The 24391-nt window shown below is 32.9% G+C and overlaps 1 protein-coding gene across 7 annotated transcripts in view; it reads left to right on the top strand.

Annotated features, from left to right (window-relative positions):
* Window positions 1-15140, top strand: part of LOC115209122 (myeloid leukemia factor 1) — an 81812-nt gene extending 66672 nt beyond the window's left edge. For 6 of the 7 annotated variants that reach the window (XM_036501314.1, XM_036501313.1, XM_029777262.2 and 3 more), the window contains 4 exons: window positions 5702-5830; window positions 8470-8626; window positions 10391-10566; window positions 13014-15140. In XM_036501314.1, the coding sequence (XP_036357207.1) occupies window positions 5702-5830; window positions 8470-8626; window positions 10391-10533 (429 nt within the window). In that variant the 3' untranslated portion in view covers window positions 10534-10566; window positions 13014-15140. The remainder of the gene's footprint in view (window positions 1-5701; window positions 5831-8469; window positions 8627-10390; window positions 10567-13013) is intronic. The other variant, XM_029777261.2, reaches the window with a different exon arrangement.
* Window positions 15141-24391: the final 9251 nt, after the last annotated feature.

Here is a 24391-nt window from a genome sequence, read left to right as displayed (position 1 = left end):
TAGATGCAGAAGATTAAAGAGGAGTGAAAGTTGGTTTCATCTGAATAGAATTGGTGTTTTGGAGCTTAACAACAAGGAGGTCATTGATGTATAAGAGGAAGAACATAGTTTAGAGAGGGATCTATTAGGACATTCTGCATTGGGAGGAATATTGTCAGTACTTCAAATTATTACATTTTTTTGCTTTAAAGCCATATGTAGATGTATATAGAGGTAAACCAGGCAAAATAGAAAAGGATAGTTTGAGAGGGAGATTTATCTAGTGTGTGCAATGTAAAGTTGGATGCAAAGCAGTCTGCAGAGGCTTTCTCTGAAAAAGAACTACTAATAGAGTCACTATGTTTGAGCAATGGAGAAAAGGAAGTTTCTACAAAGCTATAGAGATCCTTTTGGCAAAGAACTAAAAAGGGCTACTGCAGTTTGTGAGGTGAGAAAGCTTATGAGCTGTACAGTGTGGTGATGGATAAGAACTGGTGGCTTTATTTCTTTGCTCTTTGAATGCTGACAGTCAGTTTATGGGTAGCAAAGTCTGAAGTTTTGTATTTTTGTGTGCATATCAACAGATTTTATATATATATATACTGAGAGAGAGGGATGGAGAACAGATGTGAGTTACCTGTGTGTGTATCTGCCTTGTGTTGGAGAATTATAACATGGAAACCCACAAAAACCATATATATTATTTACTATCTCACAAGGAAGTTTTGTATATATATATTTTAATGAACAGCAACCAAATTTCCTTCAAATTTCACGTTATACACTGTTAAGAAGGGAGACAGAGAAAGGCAGTGAAAATGAAGTTGTATTAGCAAAATGCAGAAAGTAGGGAATGAATGTTAGCATCATTAAAAGAAAGATTTAAAAATACCTTTGTGTGACAGCAAATTCAGTGATTTTCTTTCTCCTTCATTCTTTCATTCATCTCTCTCTCTCTCAGTTAGTGGAATAGAGAGAGAGAATGAGAAACACACATGAAGACAGATATAAGAAGAGGAAAGGCATAATGGTGAGGATAAAGACACTTTGACAACTCATTCAAATAATAAGCTCATTGCAATACCCTTCTTAATTGAACCCTCATTATGTGTGAGGGTATATATTTGGGTTTGCACTACTTTTCATATATGTGTAGTTATCTCTCTATATATAAACGGCAGTTTGTCTGTGCGTGTTTCTGTGTGTCTGTTTGCTTGTACCCTCACCCTGACCACGGCTTTCAACCGATTCTGATGAAACTTGACACACACATAGCCCAATGTCATAATTCAAAACTAACGCAGCGAAAATTTTGAAAAGTTCCCCCAGTTCTGAAAAAAATCGATAAAATCGACATGGGGTCGAGAATCAGAAACAAACCACAGACTGTCTAGGGGACGCAACTCAACCTTTTTTAACTCAAAAAAAATTTACCATCATTTTTTTGCTATTTTTTGGCTATAACTCTCTAAAAATGCTTTATAGTTATTTCCCTTACAAACCTGAGCAACGCCGGGCGATACTGCTAGTGTATATATATAAATGAGTAAATATTCAAATGAATACTCATAAAGATGTTATTTTTATTGTTATTATCAGCAGCATATCTAAATAATTGATTATGACAACAACAATAACATTGGTGGTAGCAAGCGATATTAGCATTAAACAGCTATACAATAAATTCATAATCATAATAGAGGGTACATGAAACACCAGCTTGATAAAATGCAGAGTCAAAATCCCCAGCTTATCCACCAATCTCACTGAAAATATTCAACGGACCAACAGAAATCAGGCAAACAAGCAGAATTTACAATACTACTTCAGCTAAAAAGCTGTAGAATGAGGTAACATATATATCTGAATTGTGATTTCAAATTCTGGCTAGTGCCTTAATTCTTATCAGCAGGACTTGCTACATCTAAAATGAAAAAGCAATCTCACCTTACCAAATTCAAAACAATTTCAGTGCATAATATATTTATATAAAAATTAGTGAATATTCAAATGAATACCCGTAAAGATGTTATTATTTGTTATTATCAGTGGCACATCTAAATAATTGATAATGACAACAATAATAACATTAGTGGTAGCAAGCGATATTAGCATTAAACAGCTATATAATAAATTCATAATTATAATTGAGAGTACATGAAGCACCTGCTGGTGCTTCATGTACCCTCTATTATATATGTATATATATGTATAGTGGTAGGTGTAAGTAAATTAAAAGTTATATGTGTGTGTGTAGGAGTAAGTAGATACATACAGCTATTTTTCACTCTCTATATTAACTTCTGCTTCCATACCTGGAACTTCTTTTCTGAGTCTGTTACATATTCAACTGTAAGAGCAAGGTCATCCATGTAGAGGAGTTCTAATGATAAATCATCTTAAACTCCTCTGTTATGACCTGAAGGACAATGATGAATAGGTGGAGACTGAGAGCTGAGCCCTGGTGAGCTACTACTTGCACACTAAATTCATCACTGTAATCATTGTTACTCTCACCTCATTAACCCTTGTACATGACTTGGATAGCTCTCACCAGCCATTCATCTACTCCAAGCTCTCACAATGACCATCAGATCAGGGAGCTAAGACCTTCTTGAAGGCTTTCTCCAGATTGATGGAAGCCAAGTTCAATGGTTTACTCTTGCTTGAATACTTCTCCTGAATTTGCCTTACAAGGAAGAGAGCATCGTTGGTACTTCTCCCTGACACAAAACGAAACTGCATCTCATTTAGGCTACCTATATTCCTAATTAGTTGAACTAATTAAGAAGATAGTCTTTTTGTAATTTTTAAGACCTAGTCCAGCAATTTCATACCCCAGAAATTACTTCTCTCTAAGATATCTCCTCTACAATTGTAAAGGCTGTTACACCTATTGTTAGGTGAGGTATCTTCCCATACAATCTGATTATCTAAATAGGTGACTAGGTCATATCCCAATCCACCAGATATTTTTAGCATCTCAGTGGTAATTTCTGACAGACGGAGAGGCTTTATTTGTTTTTATATCCTTAATTGCTTTATCTATCATACTACTGTCTACAATACTGCTGACTAGTCCCTCACACTTGGAAGACTCACTTTCTCCCATGCATTCTCCACATTTAGTAGCCTTTTGTAGTTGTACTTCATTGCCTCTTTCTTTTCAGTGTTACTAAGTGCAAGTATACCATAGTCCATCTGTACACACTTCCCTCCCATAACATCTTGATTTGTTTTCTTATACATTGTCTTGTAAATTTGAACTACTCATGATTGTGGTCTTCAAACTGCAGAGCATTTCCTCTTTCTTTCTACTTCTTCTCTTGCAGCTATCTCATGAAATTCTCTGCTCCCCACATTCTTCCAATCCTTCTAAACCTGTCTGTTTACTTTTATGGTTCTGTCTACTTCGCTGTTTCACTACTATGTTACGCTTTGTCTAGCTGGAACTGTGCATCCACCACAGATTTGGTCTGTAGCCTTCAATAAGCTGTTCTCTAAGAATTTCAAGTTCTCCTCTATCTTACATGTCTCTGTCTGTTCTTCTCATCATCATAGACTTCAATTAGGACTTCTTTATATCTCTAACTATTCAATGAATCTTTAAGCTTCCATATCTTCCTTTTCCAGATTAGCTCCTGTCTCTGAATTCTTCTAGCCTTAAGTCTGAAGTCACTAACCCCTTGGTTAATACATTTTTCTTCTGGGAAGGACATTGATTTGCAAGCCTCTGTCTATTCTGCTTCTGAAGTTAGTGTTGCAGATCATTAGGTCATTTGCATCACACATTTCCAAGAGCCTTGTTCTCTCCTCTTTTTGAGATCAAATTCCATAGCTTCCATACACACCATGGAATCCACCAGGATGCTAGTAAACAATTCCATTGAAGTCACTAACCACAAAGTTATGGTACTGTCATTTTTCTTTAAGGTAGTCTACAAAAGGGCATCATAAAAACAATCTTTTTGTTCATCCAGCAATCCTGATTGATAAATCATATTTTCCAAAACTAGTCTAAGCTCAAGTATCTTGTTGCACACTATGACTGCCTTGATCATTTTATCCACTCATTTCTCTGTTAAAAGCATGTCCCACCTCACACTATCACTATTGACTTCCCAGAAGATTTTATACCTATGTTCTTTGGCTGTAGCTCCCCTACACCTTCTTGCATGCAACACACACCTATATGCCTCCATTGTAGCATTTCAACAAGCTCATCAGGCCTATCTTTCTATGTGCCTACATTGATTGTGACTACCTGAAGGATGTGGATTGGGTGGGAAGAGTAGTGTTGGGGAGCAGCTTTCAACATCTGAGAAAAGGATTTGTGAGAATGTTTGCTTGCGGGCAGATTGCTCTTGCACATTATCAGCTCCACAAATATAAAAATAATGTTGCTCAACTGCAGGCCCAGTAAGCCAAAAGGAAAATAATGCTTGAATATATATATATATATACAGGGTGGCCCAAAAGTAGGTTTACAGTTATCACGTAGGCACTTTAAATTTTTTCTAAAACATTTTATTACATTTAAATTTCTATCTTACAAACTGAAAAAGGAGCTTGACAAAATTAAATTAGCATAGAATAATGGTTTTGTATTATTTTATAACTAAGGTCTAAACTGTTAATATATGAATGCACAAGAGTTGAATAACTGTAAACCTACTTTTGGGTCACCTTGTATATATATATATATATATATATATATATATATATATATATATATATATATATTGAGTCAGTGTCTCTAATTCTCTGAGTACATAGGTTTTCTGTCATAGAGTGTGATGTTGGAGAGAATATAAATGTCATAAACTGTTATAAACACTAGACACACACGTGTGTGTGTGTGAGTAATCCTTGGTTTGAAAAAACAGAAAATAGTCATTTTTCTGGTATTTCTATTTGGATAAAACATTGCTATAACTTTCAAAAGTTTTGTATATCACATAATAGATTTGGGTGTTACATAAATTGGGACTTAAGATTTGTTTAATAGATATGAAGATATACATATATATATGAATAATTAGTACAATGGTTCCACTTAGCTGTAAAGTTGGATTATCTTTAAATTGCTGTAAATGGAAAATAGGAAAAGGTATCAATAATTTGTTTGGAATCATAAGTAAGGTAGTTTTTTTTTTCTTTGTTTAGCAATTATGCCGAGCAAAATAGTACACCTTTGTGTTTATGTTATTTAGTTCACCAGGATAAAATGATCCAGTTCAAATCCTCATCTTCTCCATCTCCTGAATTTATTACAAAAATGTTTGAAAAACGTAAATTATATTCTTCTTTAAATGAGTCTCTTGACGAATAGCCAATAATGATTCCATGATAGTTATTGTCAATTATATATTGGAAAGGTACAAGTAGTACGGATATGATTTCTCAATAAAAACATGAACTTCAGCTGTAATAATGCACCATCATAGAGGAAAATTAATTTAAATATGCTTCCACTTCTGTTTCAACCTTAGTGAACCTCTAGCTATTGATTTTTTTTGGCAGGTAGGTTCATCATTAAAAGTTTGACTACACTGCCTCTGTTAGAAATATGTGAAGAAAAAAATTATTTTCAAATTTAAATTATATGAATTATTGGTTGTAATAACTATGAATTCAATAAACTACCACTTCTAACTTCTGCCAAACTATAAATAATGATATGGTATTATTATTATTGTTTTTCTTTCTTTCTTTTTTTCAGCAGAGCAATAAAATTGACCCAAATGGGCACCATTTTTCACATTCTTCATTTAAAACTTATTCTAAAATTGGTAATAATGCTCCAAAGACATATGAAGCAACGCAATCTGTTACCACAGCACCAGGAGGTGTAAGTATATTTTTACACTCACATGCACGTGCGCACACACACACACACACACACACATTGACTTCCTGACTTTACCCCTAATCTCGCACCTGTTTCTATATTATTATATTTTTTTCTCATGTACTGTTCTCATGTATTGCACATTTCCACTCATTGCTAGCTAACTACCTTTACCCCCACACTTCTTACGCACCTCCCTCTACGCCCATCTTACACATGTACCTTCCTATACATGTACACAGTATTCTACCTCTTCCTAACTTCTCTCCATAGGGCAACATTTTTTCCTCTTCCCTCCTTTCTTCCACCTTTCATCCTCTGATGAAAGCCTAACATCTGAAACATCAAAGACCCTTTCCTTTATTTCTTGTTTTTACTCATCATCATATATACACACATGCACACCTTCACTCCATACTTATGTAGTGTTTTAATGTTAAATGGTAACATGAAAGATAGATCAATGGAGTAGATCTGCAATGGTTGGCAAGGAAATAGCTGAGTATTGTCGAGTGAATATGGTCATTAATTTACAAGGAAAATTGAATTCATATGTGTTGACAAAATAATTGAGTATATAAGGAAATTGTTTGACATCTGCAGAAGAGATGGCATATACTAGCTTGGTTATGTAATAGAAATTGATGAAGCCTTCTGAGTAGAAAACTGAAAACTTATCATCACATGAGGTTATATAGTAAAAAATATATCAAGGAAGATTTACAAGTAAATGATTAGGTTAAATTTTAGACTATTAGGCTTCACAAATGAAATGATTAAAAAAAAAATTGAGAAACATGACAAACTGCTCAGTTGCTGATCCATCCAACACTGCATAAAGCAAAACTGAATAATTAAACAATATTGATGATGATGAAGTATCTTTCTGGTTGAGTTGATAAAGAATCAGCTTCTTTGGTGAAATGTTTTATATTCCACTACATATGCTTAGGCGAACAATGAACTCTGTTAGTTTTACATAACTGTGAATTAGAACCACAGAAACCCATTGTTATAGTATTGATTATACCTTTTCATTAACAAGTAGTTGATTAGTTTATAGTATGATATTTAAATCATTCTATAGCTATCCTTGGTTTGCTAAAGTATAAATGTTAGGACTTCAGTTAAAGGGGCCTTCAGAGATTGAGGAGGCTCATTCACATATAAACCTTGTGGTGACCTTTTTTGTGCCTACTTGTCCATTAAAATCATACAGAGACAGCAGCTAGTTTCATGTTTGATCTTGTTAATAACCATCATAACATTGTGTGCAGATGCACATACAAATGTCAAACACTTGTAATTTTAAGGCTGTTTCTGTGGTTGTGAAGTTACTAGAAATTAATAACTTATATTTTCCTTCCTTCAGTTTGGTTCTTAATTCATTTCTCAATGTTCTACTCATTAAAGTTAAAAGAAAAAGAAACAGTAAATAACTCTAAATAATTGAAAGTAAATATATGGAGTTTATTGAAGTAGAAGATACCAGGAAATGTTACTACACTTTGTTCGTAACTTTTGCAATAGTAGGTTCTATATATATCATAAATTAAATCCTCAATAGCTCATATATTTGAAAAAGAAGCACATTCTAAAACAGAGCAATAATATATTTTTTAAGAAGCTGATTGTTATGGCTGCTCAGAGAGTGACTGTTGGTTTTGCAACTATAAAGCACTTAGCCATATAGGCCATAACAATCAACTTCATAAAAAAATATATCATAAATTATATACAGTACATGAAGTGTTTTACCGTTATTGCTCATTAGCATATATGGAAAAGTAGAAACCTGTATTACTTAATTAGGTTATACCTACAACTGAAGATAGTTAAAAAAAATGTTTAAAGAGCCTCTCAGTGTAATCCAATTATTATCTAGAGTCATTTGGTCTAGCAAACCATTACTTTTGTAACTACCTTTTGTGCATATGTAACTACAATTGCACATTGTGTTTTGTTAAGTGGTGTTCAAGTGACTGGAATAATCCCAAACTCTAATTAAATCTGGCAACCTTTAGCAGCCTTTAATTAATGTATTGGAAGAACTTGCGTGCAAGAATTTACTCCTTCACCCCCAGTACTGACAGCTTACGTCATATTATTTTTAGAAGAGCTGCATATTTAAAGAAAGCTGTCTGAAAAGATGTGGTTGAGATATTAGAAATGAAACAACCTAAGTACAATAATATGTGGCTAATCTGATTTAATTTTAGTTGAAAAGATTTTTTTTAATATCTAAATAAGTAATTTACATTGTTAATGCTTAACTGCCTCTAAAAGTTTTTTTTTTCATATAAAAAGTGAACCTACATGATCCTAAGACTGAGTCTCTACCCAGTTGCTCAACTTGTTAGAAACAATAGCCAAATCTACTTCAAATCACATCCATCTGTCTTAAAAATAGAAGGAAATGTGTGTGTATCTAGTATACGTTATACCTTAAAAAGAAGACAGGTTGATCACAGCTTCATTACTTATGATTCATAGGTCTACTGAAGTAGGCCTAGCCAAAGGCTAAGCAACAACATTGTCTTTATAAAATGTTATACTATTAAATAATTGACATCTATAAATAATAGAAATCTGTAAAATTTAACTGGGCTTATGGATGCTTTTGTCTATTGCTATTTTAGCTGAAACAAACATATAAATTTGTTCGGGATTCTGAAAGGGGATATGATAAAATGGCTGTTGGACGACATATCAAGGAGAGAGCATTCGTAGAAGAAAGAAGCAGAAATACAACAGGCTTAATGGAAAGAAACAACCATTATATTAATATGGATGAAGGTAAGTAGTTTTGAGGAATGTTGCAAAGAACTATTTCTTATTTATATATTTGTGCCCCTCACAACTCTTGTTCAACCTATATGAATAACAGTTGCATGGCATATAAACAACTCCATTGTTTTTGAGAATTTTAATAATTATTTTCTGGAAAAGTTTTTAAGGTTGCTCATAAAATTTTTTAGATATCTGCTATCATGTTGATAATTTTACATTGTTTTTTTTTTTTCATGCTAGATAAATTTGTTGTACTACTTGTAAAACAGCATCTATTTTTTGACTTTTTTTTTAATATAAAAATTATATTTATGAAATATTGTTATATTTTGGGATGGACATTTTTTTTTTTGCCAAATAAACACACTATATACTTGTTCCTCACTTCATCTTTATAATTGTTCTTATTTTAGTATCCTTTGTCAGAAATCTTTCATCACACATCCTGTGACCTCATCAGCAACTCTCCATCCCACGTGTCTCCTCTTATCCTGTTTAGTCCAGACTGAACGAAACAGGACTGGAAAAGACGTGGGATAGAGAAAGAAAAGATTTCAGACAAAGAACACTAAAATAAGAACAATAATAAAGCTGAAGTGAAGAACAAGTAGATAGTGCACGTTTTTACTTGGTAAAACAAAAAGAAGAAAAAGTAAAAAATAAATGACCATCCCCCAAATATAACAATATTTGTTTCAACATTCTACACATGATTTCACATCAGGAATCTTGCAAAACAAATATATGAATGTAATATTTTATATATTTAACTGAAATTGTGTTCACTGAAAAACCATTACTATAACTATCAGAAATATCCTTAACGCAATATATAATCAGTCCATCATTGTTTGTTTCCTTTTCCATGTTTGCATAGGCTGGACAAGGTTTGTGGGTGTGAGATTAGTATTTTAGGCTGGATTCTCTTCTTGATGCAAACCTTTGTTTTTAGTCAAAATACATTGTCTCACTGGAATTCACCCATTGAACCACCGAGCTGTAGGACCTTTAAGTGAATTATATCCACACCATCCCAAGTTAGACTAAGTGAAAATGAGAATTTGAACTCAGAATGTGAAAATGGATGAAATACCATTAAGCAAATATGACGACTTACACTATGGAATTTCCACAGGTTCTGCTAGTTAATGATTAATACTGAATGCTAACCTTCAATCAGTGAATCCAGCTTGGACTAATTTTGTGAACAACCTTGTGTACTTTTTCAGTAGGGTGTTGCAAGATAAATTATTCATGGTACTTTTAATTAATAGTTACTATTTAAAATTAGTGTTATTTCACAATTAATGTTTGAAACTAAACTTTTAAGGATGTTTCTATTACAATATCTATGGTCACAAGAAATTACAACTTGTTGAATGTGAAGGTTAAAATTGCCACAGAGTCTACTGACCTAAGCTATGAAATAAAGTGCTTCTTCTTCTTGGTCACACTGCTTTTACAGATTGCCATGAATCTCTATTGCCATCCAATTCCATTATTATGAATTTGGACTGGGAACTTGAGTCATAGTGAATCATTAGCTGATTATACAACCATGGGTGCCACCCCTATGGCTGTGTTTCAGTTATTCTCTTGGTAGATCTTGGTGATCCTGACTGTTGATCTTCTAGGACTCAGCATCAATGTAAGCTCAGTTGAGTTCTTTTGCTACCTCTTCACAAAGTGAAAGGGCTTCTACCTAAACCTTATGTCCTTTGGCAACCATTTAAAAATTACTTTTTCATTATATATTCTTTCCATTCATAGGTGACATGACAAACTTTTGTAAAGAATGGCAACAGCGTACACTGAAAACTGGTATAGATAGACCATGGTACAAACCAATTAATAGAAATCCCAAACGACAAATGATCACAGATGGCATACAGAGAAGAAGCTACAGAACATAGATTTAAACAACGCATGGATCAAGAACAATGATGGTAAATATATCATTTTTCAGAATTATAAATTGTGATGGATTTTTGGTTATTTATTTAGTTTTGGGGAAAGATGTATTTTGGAAGCCTCTTTATGAGGCAGAAATGTGGAGCATTTTTATATAATCTCTATTCTGCATAGTAGCTGGTTGACTGGCAATAGAACTTTTAAAATGAATTCTGCTAATGAAACATACATACATACATACATACACACACACACACATGCACACACACACACACATACACATATATAAAAACATCTCAAAAGTCAATAGACACCCTTCATTATTCCGTTTTATCTGTGAAGACACTTTTTGGTGCTTCAAACTTGTCAATGTATTATGCATAAGGCATGTCTATTAAATAATAAATTTATGTATTCAAATGCATCAAATGACATTACTTTGTTTACTAGAAATAAATCTTTCAAAAATTATGGTGTCTATTCACTTTTGAGAGGTCTGTGTACATGAAGAGGTAGAAACATGCATATTTTCTAAAATCACATTTAATTCACTCAAACAAAACAAAGTAAAAGCTCACTATAAAATATTTAAAAGGAATTCTATGAATTTCAGAGTTATGATATACAACTACTTGATCAAGATGAATCTGATTTAAAAACTCAAGATTATTCCATATAGAAGCAGATAACAAAGCAGATACCCATTACATTTCTCTGTGTATGTGTGTGTGTCATATAGAAAATAAATGGTTGTTTAGAGCTGTATGATTTAAAAAGGAACTTCCAGGGTATTGTGAGCTATTGAGTTGAACTTTGTTTTAATAAAGACATGGATGTTGTGAAGCATTATTAAATTATCAAAGTGTTTGTTATCAATTAAATTATCAAAATTCATTGAATTATATCTGATTTCTTTCTCATATGACAAACATCATTATCAGCTACATTAAATTGGCTGCCAACCATTCCAAAAACCTTATTTTCTTTGCTTATATTTCAAAGTGAGATAACAAAAATTTCAGCTTTGGAGTAAAAAATCAATAATTTCTGATTATCTAAGTTAATAGCTATTTCAGAATTGTAAACAACTAATTTTAGATATTGAAGTAAACAGAAGTCCAAACAATATTTTTTATCAGAAATATCAAAATTTGAATTATTCTATGAAAATGAGAGCAATTTTTTTGATGTAAAAAAGGGAGGAGTTCAAATTTATGTTCGGAGTTGAAATTCTGTTGAGGTCAACTTTGCCTTTCATCGTTTTGGGTTAATAAAATAAGTATCAGCTGAGTATTGGGCTCCCCCAATATTGCTGGCCGTGTTCCAAAATTTGAAACCAATATAAAAGAGGGAAGGATTTCCAAGTATTCATAGTAATGGTGAAAACCATTTTCATTCCTTAGTCATGTTCATCATCAACATTATTTTAACATTCATTTTTCGATGTTTGCATGGGTTGGATGAAATTTTGCTAAGTTGGATTTTCTATGGCCAGATACCCTTCCTGTTGTCAACCCTGACCTTTTTCCAAGTAAGACAAGGGATCAGTAAGATGAACACACATATATGTGTGTATGTATATTTGTGTGTGTGCGTTGGTGTATAGTTATGGGATGAGGTGGTGAAGCTTGACCTTTGAACATTGGGCCTCACAGAGGCAATGACAGGAGACCTAGACCTTTGGTGATATGCTGTGATTGAGAAGACCTGGCAACTAAAGTGAGATTGCAGCCATGCATGTCTGGCCCAGTTAAGAGTACCCCTGATGCATCAGGTGATATGATATGCTTGAGAAGACCTGTTGAGTCAAGTAAAACCAATATTATAGCTGTGGCCAGTGCCCGCTGTCTGGCTCCCGTGCTGGTGGTACGTAAAAAGCACCATCCAAATGTGATCAATGCCAGGTCTGCCTGACTGACTCCCATGACTGTGGCATGTAAAAAAGCACCATCCAAACATGGCTGATGCCAGTACCCCCTGACTGGTCCACGTGCTGGTGGCACGTAAAAGGCACTATCCGAACTTGATTGATGCCAGGCCTACCAGACCGGTTCCTGTGCTAGTGGCATGTGAAAAACAGCCACTACACTCTTGGACTGATTGGCGTTAGGAAGTGCATGCAGCTGTAGTAATATTGCCAGATCAGATTGGAGCCTGGTGCAGCCACTGGAACTCCAGACCTCAGTCAAACCGTTCAACCCATGCCAGCATGGAAAACAGATGTTAAACAATGATGATGGTGATGATATGTATATAAGACTGGCTTCTTTCAATTTCTGTTTACCAAATCCATTCTCAAGGCTTTGGTTGGTCCAGGATCATGGTAGAAAACACTTAACCCAAGGTTCCACACAGTGGGATTGAACCCAGAAGCATGTGGTTGGGAAGCAAACTTCTTACCACATACCTATGCCTAAGTTTATGTGATTTTAATTTGCTATTCAAAATTTTAATATTCTTTTTTCTTCTCTTCTTTTTTTAGGAAACTTGAATGAATTCCTCTGCCAGCTTAAGATATGACTACTTGTTATTTGATCGACACAGATTTTGAGCAGCCAGCATCTAAGTCCACCTTCAACACTTTGAAATCCTGGGCAACTGAATTGTTGTGCAAAGCAGAGTAGAATTGTTAAGAAACTAAAACACTTTTTTGTTTTAAATATATTACTAAAAACTATTTGTTGTAAATTTTTCTCAATTAAAACCTGCACCTTTTATTATAATAATTTTTTTTTTGCAAATAGATCCCTGTCAATATACACCTCTACCTACACTTCTATAAATTAAATTTAAGCAGTTTCTCCAACTTTATTAATAATTCCATTTATTTGATTTTATATTCTGAATGACTCTGGGTTTTATCTCATGCCAATTCATCCACTTATTATGTGGCATTCTTATAGCTAGTTTCTGTATAAATAGTATCTTTTAAATGGGGTAATCAACTGAAAGAAATTGTGTGATCTTTGTTGTAAAACTTCTGGAGTTTCCTCTCAGATAAATTAGTACATAACTGCTCATTAGGGTTCAGTATTTGAGGTACCCATATTATTGTAACAGGATTTGTTATTTAATTACCATTTAATATCCTGCAGTTTCTATTTGATAGTATTTTAACATCTTATCATATATAGCTTTTCAAATTTGAAATCTCAGTATTTAGCTTTCTGAGTCAAAAACAACTTTTATAGCATTTTTTTTTATCTTTCTTAAAAATATGTATCATTATGTTCTCGTAGAGGAAGTGTATTCCAAAATATTTCTAAATTTCTATAAATATGTTACAGATAATAATTAAATAAATTCTATGTGAATGCATAAATAAGACTGCAATGAAAATTAATTTATATATTTAGATGAAAGTAATTTATTTCTGAAAAGACTAATTTTAGTTTGGCAGATCTTACTCAAAATACCATTGTGCTCTTTTATAAGAGACTAACTATTAGTAGATATATTTGACACCATCTTATTGATGTGTTTAAATTATAGTTGTCTACATGTGGATGTGTATAAACCTGTTTTATCAAATTCCATACAACCTATTACATTTGTCACAACTGGTTCTCTCATATCCTAACTGTAGCTATCCAATACATTTGTTTTTAACCTAGACACCATAGATACACTTGTGGACTGTAGGTCTCTCAGATATGGCTCTTTCAATCCTGACTCTAACTGCCTGCAGTTTGTGTTGGATCATTTATTTTAGTCCAGCTGCTGCTCACCTCTTGAGTATCTGACCAAAGTTTACTAGCTGTCAATTGCTCTCTGTGTATTTTACAAGACCTTGGTTTTCTCAGGATTTCTCATTGAATATTCTGGATTACTCTCACTGAATATTAGAAGAACTGAACACTTTTTTTTAAAATATTTATACTTCCAGTTAAAAAAAAAAAATTTAAACTTGAAAATATTAGTTTTTTTTTATTGATCTTACAGAAAAATACATTTCCATTTAGATTTTCAAACACCTCCCTTAATATTTTTATTGGCTGCTGTCAACTGTTTAGAGGTTTATGATTGCAACTCGAATACCACCTAAATACAGTATGTGAATGAATTATTAATGTATGAATGATATCAGATGATTTTTATCTTATTTCTATAAAAAAAGAAGAAAGAAAATAAAAAAAAAATAACTAGAAGATTTATTTTTCTTTCCATCAGTCAAAAGTTATTGAAACAAAGTGTGTTGCTTTTAATATAAATTTCCTTCTTCAGTTTACATAGTTTCTTTTACTGCTATTGCCTTTGTTATTGTGTTTCATTGACATTAGTTTGCATGAGAATCACTGTAAATTCTATTAAATCAACTACTTTAACTATTTATTATTAATATGTTTGATAGTATGTTGAATGTTTCATACTACTTCCCAATGATCAGTGTAATAAAGTGATCAGTTTTAAGGGAAGAGTTAGTGTGTAATTACATTATTGTATCATTTGTTGCTGTTTAGCTTGTGCATGTAACTGCAATGCCATGCTATGTGTTGCAGCTGAAGATATTTCCTGTATATGATTTTCAGATATTTTCTCTCAAAGTTCTGAAAGAAGCCAAATGACTACTTTATGGAAAGAACTAATAAATCTAACATAACTAGACCAAGCTATTTGTTTATTTCATTTTTGTTTGCTCATTTGTTTTTCCATTAACACTGTCTGTTTATCTCTGTATATTTTTATTTATTTATTTTATCCTAAGAGAACTGTTTTCTTTTGACTTTATTCACTTGCACCTGTACTTTTCACTTTGCACTGCCTTAAAGTATTCATTTAGAATTCTCTCTAGTTTTGTCAGCACAGCTTTTATTTGGGTAATATAGATTCTTGCAAAGCACTGTTTTAGTATTATAATAAATGCTTTTTTAGTATGTTTTTTTTTTTTTTTTTTTTTTTTTTTTTTCACACATATAATTCACTTGTTTCTGCTTCTGCAATGATAACTGAGTAAATTGAAATAACTAAATTACATTACAACACCATGGTTTTTTTTCTTTTTTTTTTTTTTCTTAAGATTATGTAGCTATTTAAAAAGATTGGCATATCAAGTTCTGGGAAAAATCTCTTTTCATTCTATCTTATGATGAGAATTTTAAAAAATTTTTATATATTCTTGTCACTGGCCTATTTATCAATGTCCCCTTTTTACAAAAGGATTTTACATGTATGAATACATACTCACATGCATATAGTATATATGTACGTATGTGCATATATTATACCGTCCAAATCATGGAATATTAGACCTAAAATGATGATAGTAATATATCTTATTATTTTAATGAATTGTATCAAATTAACCTTAAGTCAAGGAAGTAAATATAAAATAAAATTTTTTGATAATTGTTGGATAGATTTTCAAACTGAAATTGAACTTGTTTTAATCTGTTCTAAAACTCAAAGCCTTCCAATTTTTATATTTTAATAAATATTTTGAGGAAATATTTGTTGTAGTGAGGAATGTCTTTCAATTTTGTACACATTTTAAAAGAAATGACTTATATATATTTTTAAGTCATTATCTGACTTCTTTGTAGCTCCTGTGTTGGTAATTAGTATGTTGGGTTGTTAAACATTAGCAACTCACTTTAACTAGAATAATAACTGTTTTCCATGATTGTTCCAATTAATGATATTGAAAGCTAAAAGATATTTATGATTCTGAGTTACAACCTTCTTATATCAAACTGCCTGAAACTGCCCTTGATTCTATGATTCAAATACACTGTTTTAAAGTGATCTAAATTATAATCACCCATCAAAATTGCATATTATTTATGTCCCACACACCTGCTTAATATTCACAAGGTTATAATGTTAAATTTTTCATTATTTTTAAAATTAACTGAATCAAGAACTGTGTAGTTTGAAAGCAATATAGTAAGGAAAGGGTTAAAAAAATTTGGAATCATAGACAGTACAGTCTTTTATGTGTTTTGAGTCATAGCTTATTCATGCAGTAAGGATTTTAAAAAAAGCTTATTCATGCAGTAAGGATTAAAAAAAATCTTATTGGCATGGTTTGTTCAAGTTTCCTATTATTTTATGAATTTTAACGAAGCAAACAATAAAACTAGCTTCTGTCAGAAATATCTGAGATCCAAAAACTTGACGGTTTAACTGTAGTCTCTTTCTTATTTATTCATTTATATATTTTATAGGCAGTGCCCCAGCATGGCCACAGTCTAATGACTGAAACAAATAAAAGAAAGAGATACTTTTGTGTTAGTATCTCAACTTTAATATTTCAAGGAATTTCAAAGATTGTCTTATTTAGATTCAATCATGTTTGGTATCAATCACATCATTAATTATGTTTGCAATATAAACTTCTTCCAATGTATTCTAAATTATATTTCATCAAGATAAATCCTAAATTATGATGAGATGGTCTTTGTTAAGAATTTGTGTATAAACTGCTACATCCTTTCGTTATTTGATTTCGTTACTAGATTCTATATTTATCAGAAGTAGCAGAATAGTTTTGTTGATCACAAGTTAAGAATTTGGGAGAAAAGAATATGTTAAAAGACAGCGAAATTGTTTGCCATGCGCCAACTTTCGATCTTCCCAGTTCATTGACTTCAAATTTGACCCTCATCACTATCAAGGACCTTTTGCTAGAGCATTAAGCATCCAAAGGTCTTTCTTCAGTGCAATTCAGGCCTTCAGCAAAAGTTGTGAAGTTTTAGTCTTTTAGGTGTTTTAAAGATTTATATTCACTTATGATAATCTCTTTCTCTCTCTCTGTTATATATATATAATATGTGTATGTGTGTGTGTGTGTGTTTATCTGAGTTTAAATTTTATGATTTAGAAAATTTAGCTGTTTTATATTCCATTCTCTTCTTTTATTAATTATACAATAGTTGCCCTTGTAGCTATATAATGCTTGCATGCTCTTTTTTCTGGAAAAATTTTCCACAAACAGAAAAGTAGTCAGTTTTAATGGCTAAAATGTGTTACTTTTAAATATTTTCCAATTTTGATATCTTCTTTATTTTTATTTTCATTTGTAATATAGCATGTAGTTCTTTCATTTGTATAAATTTCAAAGTAGTTTAATGTATAGGTTAAAAATTGGAAGTTTCTTTATACACCAGAGTATTGTACACATATAATATAGCTCTTCTTAAGTTCTCTTTGTGAAAATAATTTCTCTAGACAGATAGTTTATTTTAAGACTGTATTGCAACCATTTTCAACTCAACAGATGTATTACTGGTTTAGAACTACTTTAATTTACATTGGCCTAAAATCTTCATTTTGAAATAGACTTACAGAAACATATTGTGTTTAAAAAAAATCACACAAAATGTGTCCATGTTTCAATTTACCTATTTTAAGGATGCCTTAAAGGTGAGCAATGGTGAGCAGTCATAAGTAGCTATATTTTTAACTGAATCTATCAAGACAAGGGATTTATGTAATGTTTAATATACAGAAATAAAGAATATGAATGAGATCTGTAATTTAGTAAGAAGGCTTAATATTGCTCTCTTGTAGCGAAGGCAAGGATGAACTGACTGCATGTTGTTGGCGTTAATGGCATTAATGCTTCAAAAAGATCTTAGTATCATACAATATAAAAGTTACATGTGGTTCTCACAAACCTGATCTTATATGAGCTGCTAATCATTCTCTTGAAGTGTGCATATGTTTATGCCATAAGTGGGATTAGAATAGAAAAGATTTTGAAGATCCAAAATATCCTCCAAACCAAATCTTTTTATATAAAAAGACAATACAAGCTATAGATCACAGATTATTTGGTTTGATAATGTTTGATCTGTGATATGGAAGCTGGTTACTTTTGCTGTTTCACAACTTTAGTAACACTGGCATAGTTTTTAGTTACATGTTTGTTATTATGAAAGTAAATGATATCTATATTGATGTGTGTACGTATACATACATTATATATATATATACACACATACACACACACACACACTGATTTCATACACTTTGGATTAAATAGATAATGCTATCATAATCATAGTTTTTGAAATCTCATTCCATTTACTGATGCTTTCATGTTTTAAGAAAACACTTTTATCTTTCTTTTCTTTTTGTGTTTGTGTGTGTGTTTGAAGATCACTTTGACACTGAAAGTTATCATATTATTATGAATTATTAATAGTATACTCTAGAATATTTCTAGGCAGAAAAATGTAAAACTGTCTCATACAAAGATACTTTTGTTGTGACATTTGATTTTCCTCCCCTTTTATTAGCTTTCATCTAAGCTAAGTAATGAATTCATTTTCTAATTTTTTTTTTTTTTTTGATGAGTTCTACAAACTTTGCTATAACAATATTTCTGCTTCAGCAACTCAGCACTGAATCTGAAATGAAATGGAAAATAAGTCAGTTTCAAAACATTGATGTTCAAGTCACAAAAAGCAAAGTTTGAAGAGAATAGTAGAAATTTTCTTTGATTTCTGATAGAAGCAAATAGGAAATAACACTTACTGACCAAAGAAAAAAATAAATAAATAAAAGTATGTTGTCAATAGTTATTATTTTGTAATCCTATTCTCAAAACAAAATTCAGTTGCTGTGTGGATGACAAAACAAGCCAGCTATATTTGCAATCATTTTCATAGTATAAACATAAAAACAATATATAAAACCAAGAACATTATTCTTCCAGCTTCCTATGGCTTATCATCCCAATAGTGTTATCTACACAAACATCATTTGAGATTATTGTTATTGTTGTTGATTCCATCTTTTAGAATTAACTATAGGCTTTGCCTATTTTATCTTATATATGGTTACAAAAACAAAACAAATATAAATATATAAAATAATTGAATAATAAAGGATTCCAATGTTGTCATGAACTGTTTCTTTGGTTTTAAAATTAGTGTCTCCTCATTTATTTCATTCTTCCATTCTACCATGGTTTATTTATTCCTTCCAAAGACTTTTGCATTGATTTAAGCCATAGGTATTAACAGCATTTATATATTCTCAATATTAATGACGCTTTTGAAAGATGATTTAATGCGCTAAATTCACATTCCGGTGTAAACTGTGGATGGCATTTCTTCATTAAGAAAATATTGGGTTTTTCTCCTTTTATTATCATTATTATTTTTTTTTTGCACTGAATGCATGTCACTGCACTTTAATGCATGACTGCTATTTGCATTTCTTGCACTGAAATACAGCTGCTGGTGAATTTTGTTTGGGTGCTGAGTTTTTTTTCTCCTATATTAAGAGTATAGCTTATGCATGAATTTTTTGAAAAAGTAAAAGAAAATGTCTTGTTTCAGTTGTATCTAAAACGAAAAAAAAAAAAAAAGAAAGAAAGAAAGGAAAAAAATGCTGCATAATGCGAAGGGTAACAAACTATATTTTGATAATGTCTCTCATTCAACTAAGATTCAACGTTGCTAAAACAAATTACTTTCGATGTATACTGAAACTGGACATTTTCTTTTTGATAGCGGCAGTAGTATATCGGCAATCGATATGACGCTCTGTATTATCGTTAAAGGCTATTTAGTTCTTGGTTGAAAATCGGTGTGCAAATACAGCAAGTAAGCAAATAGCGGCCGCAGAAATTTTTTTTTCTTTCTTATGAATTATGATTATCTTTTCTACAAATTATATATAAATACAGGCTGTGTACTTAAAATATTTATATTACGTAAACATACTACCAACCACGTGTATGAATGTAAATATAGACAGTGTATATCAAGCACGTATATTTAGTTGTGTGTAGGTAACTAAATAGCAATATACATTCGGTTGTTTCCGTTAGTAGTCCCGACAGCAACCGCCATCGCTATTAGTTCACTGTTAGACTTGTTTGTGCTGACCTTTCATCAGAGGCATTCAAACCATACCTATCCCGTCTTTTTGTATGTTAGTGGTTACACTGTCTTATACGCTCCTTTATTTAAAATGAGAAGGCTTTGAGGGAGATTTGGCTGTTTTTTTTTCTAGCCACTCCATCGACCGCGTAGAGATTCCCTCGTTAATTCATGAAGGGTTGATTTGCACTGATGACTCTTAAAGATTTGCTACATCTGCTGGAAGACGAGTTCTTTTCTTGTCTTGTTCTAGTATTAATCCTTCTGCCTCTCTCATATGTGAAGCAACTGAGTAGAAGTGGGAACAGATGAAATTTTAATTTCAACGAAGACTGTCTCAGCACCATGATGTGAAATCACTTTGACTAAGTTGGATCTCAGTAGGAAAAAAAAACTCGTGTTTGTATGTAGTCATTAGTGTTGTATTCTGTCTCCATTTACAGCCAGAACGAATTGTTAAAATAACACGAGATTATTGAATTGTTTCAAGATTTGTAGTAACCAAACTGATTATCGAAATGAAGTCTAGAGAATAAAAAAAAAAGTAAAACAGGTCTTTTGTGTGTAGAATTAGTGGAATAACTAAATGGATGATAACTTGTTAATGTTTCTGTTTGCCAGCAGCGAGAATGCATGTTACCACAGATACAGAAATTTATTCTTGTGTGATATCATTCATATCTTTCCTCAAAATTGTACGAATGAAATGAAATGGTTTCAACTAGAAATTAAAATAGAATGGCAAGTGTGTGCGCGCGTTTTTATTTATACACATTTTGAAATAACAGTTCGTAAAAACACTTCCTTGTTGAGTGACAGGCTGTTCTTTACGATTTAAAGAAAAAATTAACTGATTACATTGTTAAAAGTTATCGGTGATGTTGCTGGAGAACGGACAATTAAAACCTTCACAGCTGCTATCACTCTTAAAGAACACGTAAGAGAAATCTGAAGTGCATGTGCTAATAAAATAACTGAACGAAAGCAACCCAAATGGAAAGCAAAACTTGAAGAAAACATCAACAATCTGCACCACCATATTGAATGGTTAACCACGATAATATAATGCAAAGAGAGTAATGAGTTCATACATCGCCAATTACATGTTATGAAAAAAAAAATAACAAAACTCTATTGTGGATCTTCACGCCAACAACTTAAGGAATTACTTTAAAGTACGAGCTAATTACTTTGAAGCACGAACTCAGGACGCTGAGTGAAAAGCTTCGTTAACGGAGAAAATTTTTCAAGTTAGTATAAATAACAAGCTTGCTTCCTATCCACAAGAATCATACTGGAAAATAAGGAAGAACAGAATTAGTGTTAAGAAAGCCCCTTCTCAGGAAGATTTTGAATCATTCTGATCTAAGATCTGGAACGAAAAGAGAGATTCTATCTAGAATGCATACAGTTAGGAAAGATTCTATCTAGAAAGGATACATCGACAGCAAAGCATACACTATCGAGGTCGAAACATTCACTAGAGCTGTAGGCAAACCACATTATGGGAAGGCACCTGGAAGAGACTTAATTGCTGAATTTCTACCACAGAAGGCCACATCGACATCCAAATTGGTTTGCCATAGCATGGACGAATCTTGTAGCCTAGAATGAAACCATCGAGTTGGCAGAAAACTTTAAGCACATTGCTTGCCTAAGCTTTTATGCACAAGCTTTACATAAGCTGCCTCAACTTCCAGGATCATTGTGAGTCCAACAATATACGCAAGTAGAAAGATGTGGCGATGTGCCGAACAACGTTTGATAAAATTGTGCTGTTCGAAGTAAGAAAACGCTGCAGAAGCATTGTAACAGTATGGTTTGATTGTAGAAAAGCAATCGACTCTTGGTTGCTAATGTTTCTGCATTCGGGGAAGATAACTGCTGCCACTGAGAGAATTACAAAGACCTGGGCAACAATCCTCACACTTGAAGTAAGAGCAGAACGACTGTCTCTGATGTCATAAATATTTCAAGGAGATAGTCTTTTTGTAGTTTTGTTTATTTTTATTGTCGTTTCTTTTACAAAAACTCAATAACTACATGCCAGGATCTGCAACTGCTATAGATACCAATGCAACCGGTACCTGTTTTTGTGGATAATCTCAAATGTCTACAATGCCAAAATGCAGCTGGAATAACAGCATTTTCAGTAGATACAGGAATGGAATTTGGCTAAAAGAAATGTTCGTATCTGATTGTTGAACGTGAAAATCTCCCCCAAACGCAGAACTTCTGCATCAACGGTTTCACTATCTCTTCTGTTCCACAAAGAATGCTATAAATATCTAGGTATTGATGAAAATATATCCTACTAAGGCATGATACATTCTCGGGTCACTCCAACAAAGATGGAGTGACCAAAAAATATTATACCAGACTTAGAAAAATATGACAGTCGGAGTGCCCTTACAGCAAGACAATATCTTACGATGCATTTGCTATATCAGTTCTGATACCAACATTTGAGATACTTGACTAGTTTGCAGAGAAAGTCCATTCTATAGACATTAAAACCCTCAAGATCCTGTCATTAAGTGGAATATTCCACAGATTCAGAAGTGAAGAAGAAAATAGAGGCTTGGCATTAGTGTAGGCAGTTTTTGAATGTTGTATAGTGTCTCTCAGCACTTGCTAAACATCAGCAGCAAAATATATAAATCTAGTGCTGAAAAGCGAAGAGAATAACATCCTACGAGTCCTCAGTGAGCTTTTCAGGAAATACACGTTTTCTGACGTTGTCCCATACAACCCCGAAACAGCTGGACAAACATGTCTAAAAGAATACCTAGATGTGAAATTGCTCAGCATACCAAAGACTATGCAAGGGTACGAGTGTGGGTTGAAAAGTTCATTGGCTGACTACGAAGCAGTGATAGTAGGGCTGTGAAATATAGCATGCATTAATTTCAACTCTCCTTATAAAAAGTGCATTGTTTCGTTCAAAGACTGTTCAAACTTTTAAAGTAAATGGTAGCAACAGCAGATGTAACGTCATCATCCCTGTGATACTGGTTCCCAACCAAGTGTTTTTTCACGTTGTGGAATAGATGATAGTCAGACGTAGCCAAATCAGTAAAATAGAGAGGGTAATGAACCACTTCAATGCTATAGTCATGCACAGTAGCCATTGAAACCAAGAAATTGTGTGCTGGAGCATTGTCCTGATGAAACAAGACCCCTTTCGTTAGTTTTTCTGGGCGTTTGGTTTTGATAGCCTTTCGTAACTTCCTCAGCAAGTTGGCAGAGTACTCTTTATTGATGGCGTGTCCTTTTGAAGATAGCCAATAAATATAACGCCTTTTACATAAAAAAAAACTGAGGTCATCTTCCCTGAAGATGAAAAGACCCTGGCTTTCTTTGGAACAAGTGAGGAAGAGTGGAGCGTTTCCACGGCATGGATTGTGTCTTTGTCTCTGGCTTAAAGTGATGAAGCCAACACTCGTCCTGGGTTAGGAAACGTTCAAGGAAACCAGCTGGATTTGCCTCAAACACTGTCAGATTTTCCCATAATATGATCAGACTGGTACACTTTTGATCAGATGTCAGAATACGTAGCACCCACCGAACAGAAACCTTCACCATGCCAAGTTCATTGTACAGAATATTCTCAACCCACTCACGGGATATGCTAATAGCATTGGTTATTTGATTTATAGTCAATCGCTTGTCATCCATCAGCATGTGGCGAACACGATCAATATTTTCCTCGGTGGTGGCAGTTGCAGAACGTCCAGGCATTGGGTTATCTTCAAGACTCTCCCGTTCCCCTGTTAGATTCAGCTGCCCACTTTTGCACTGTTAATAAAGCTGGAGCGTCGTCCCCTAAAGTAGCAAGCACGAATGTTATGTGTGGCTAAACCCTTTTCCTGCAGATACTTGAGAACACCACGATGCCAAATTTTGTTCATTTTTCAAGAGAAGTCGCTACTAGTTACTTTCGAAGCCTTCTTTGAATAGTCAGATGTCAGTCTACCTGGAACGAAACAACGCAGGTATTAATAAGAAAGATTGGAATTAATGCATG

This window comes from Octopus sinensis, linkage group LG3 (genome assembly GCF_006345805.1).
Source record: "Octopus sinensis linkage group LG3, ASM634580v1, whole genome shotgun sequence".
NCBI lineage: Eukaryota > Metazoa > Mollusca > Cephalopoda > Octopoda > Octopodidae > Octopus > Octopus sinensis.
The sequence above is the reverse complement of the archived record's forward strand: the minus strand, read 5'-3'. Positions and strand labels throughout refer to the sequence as shown.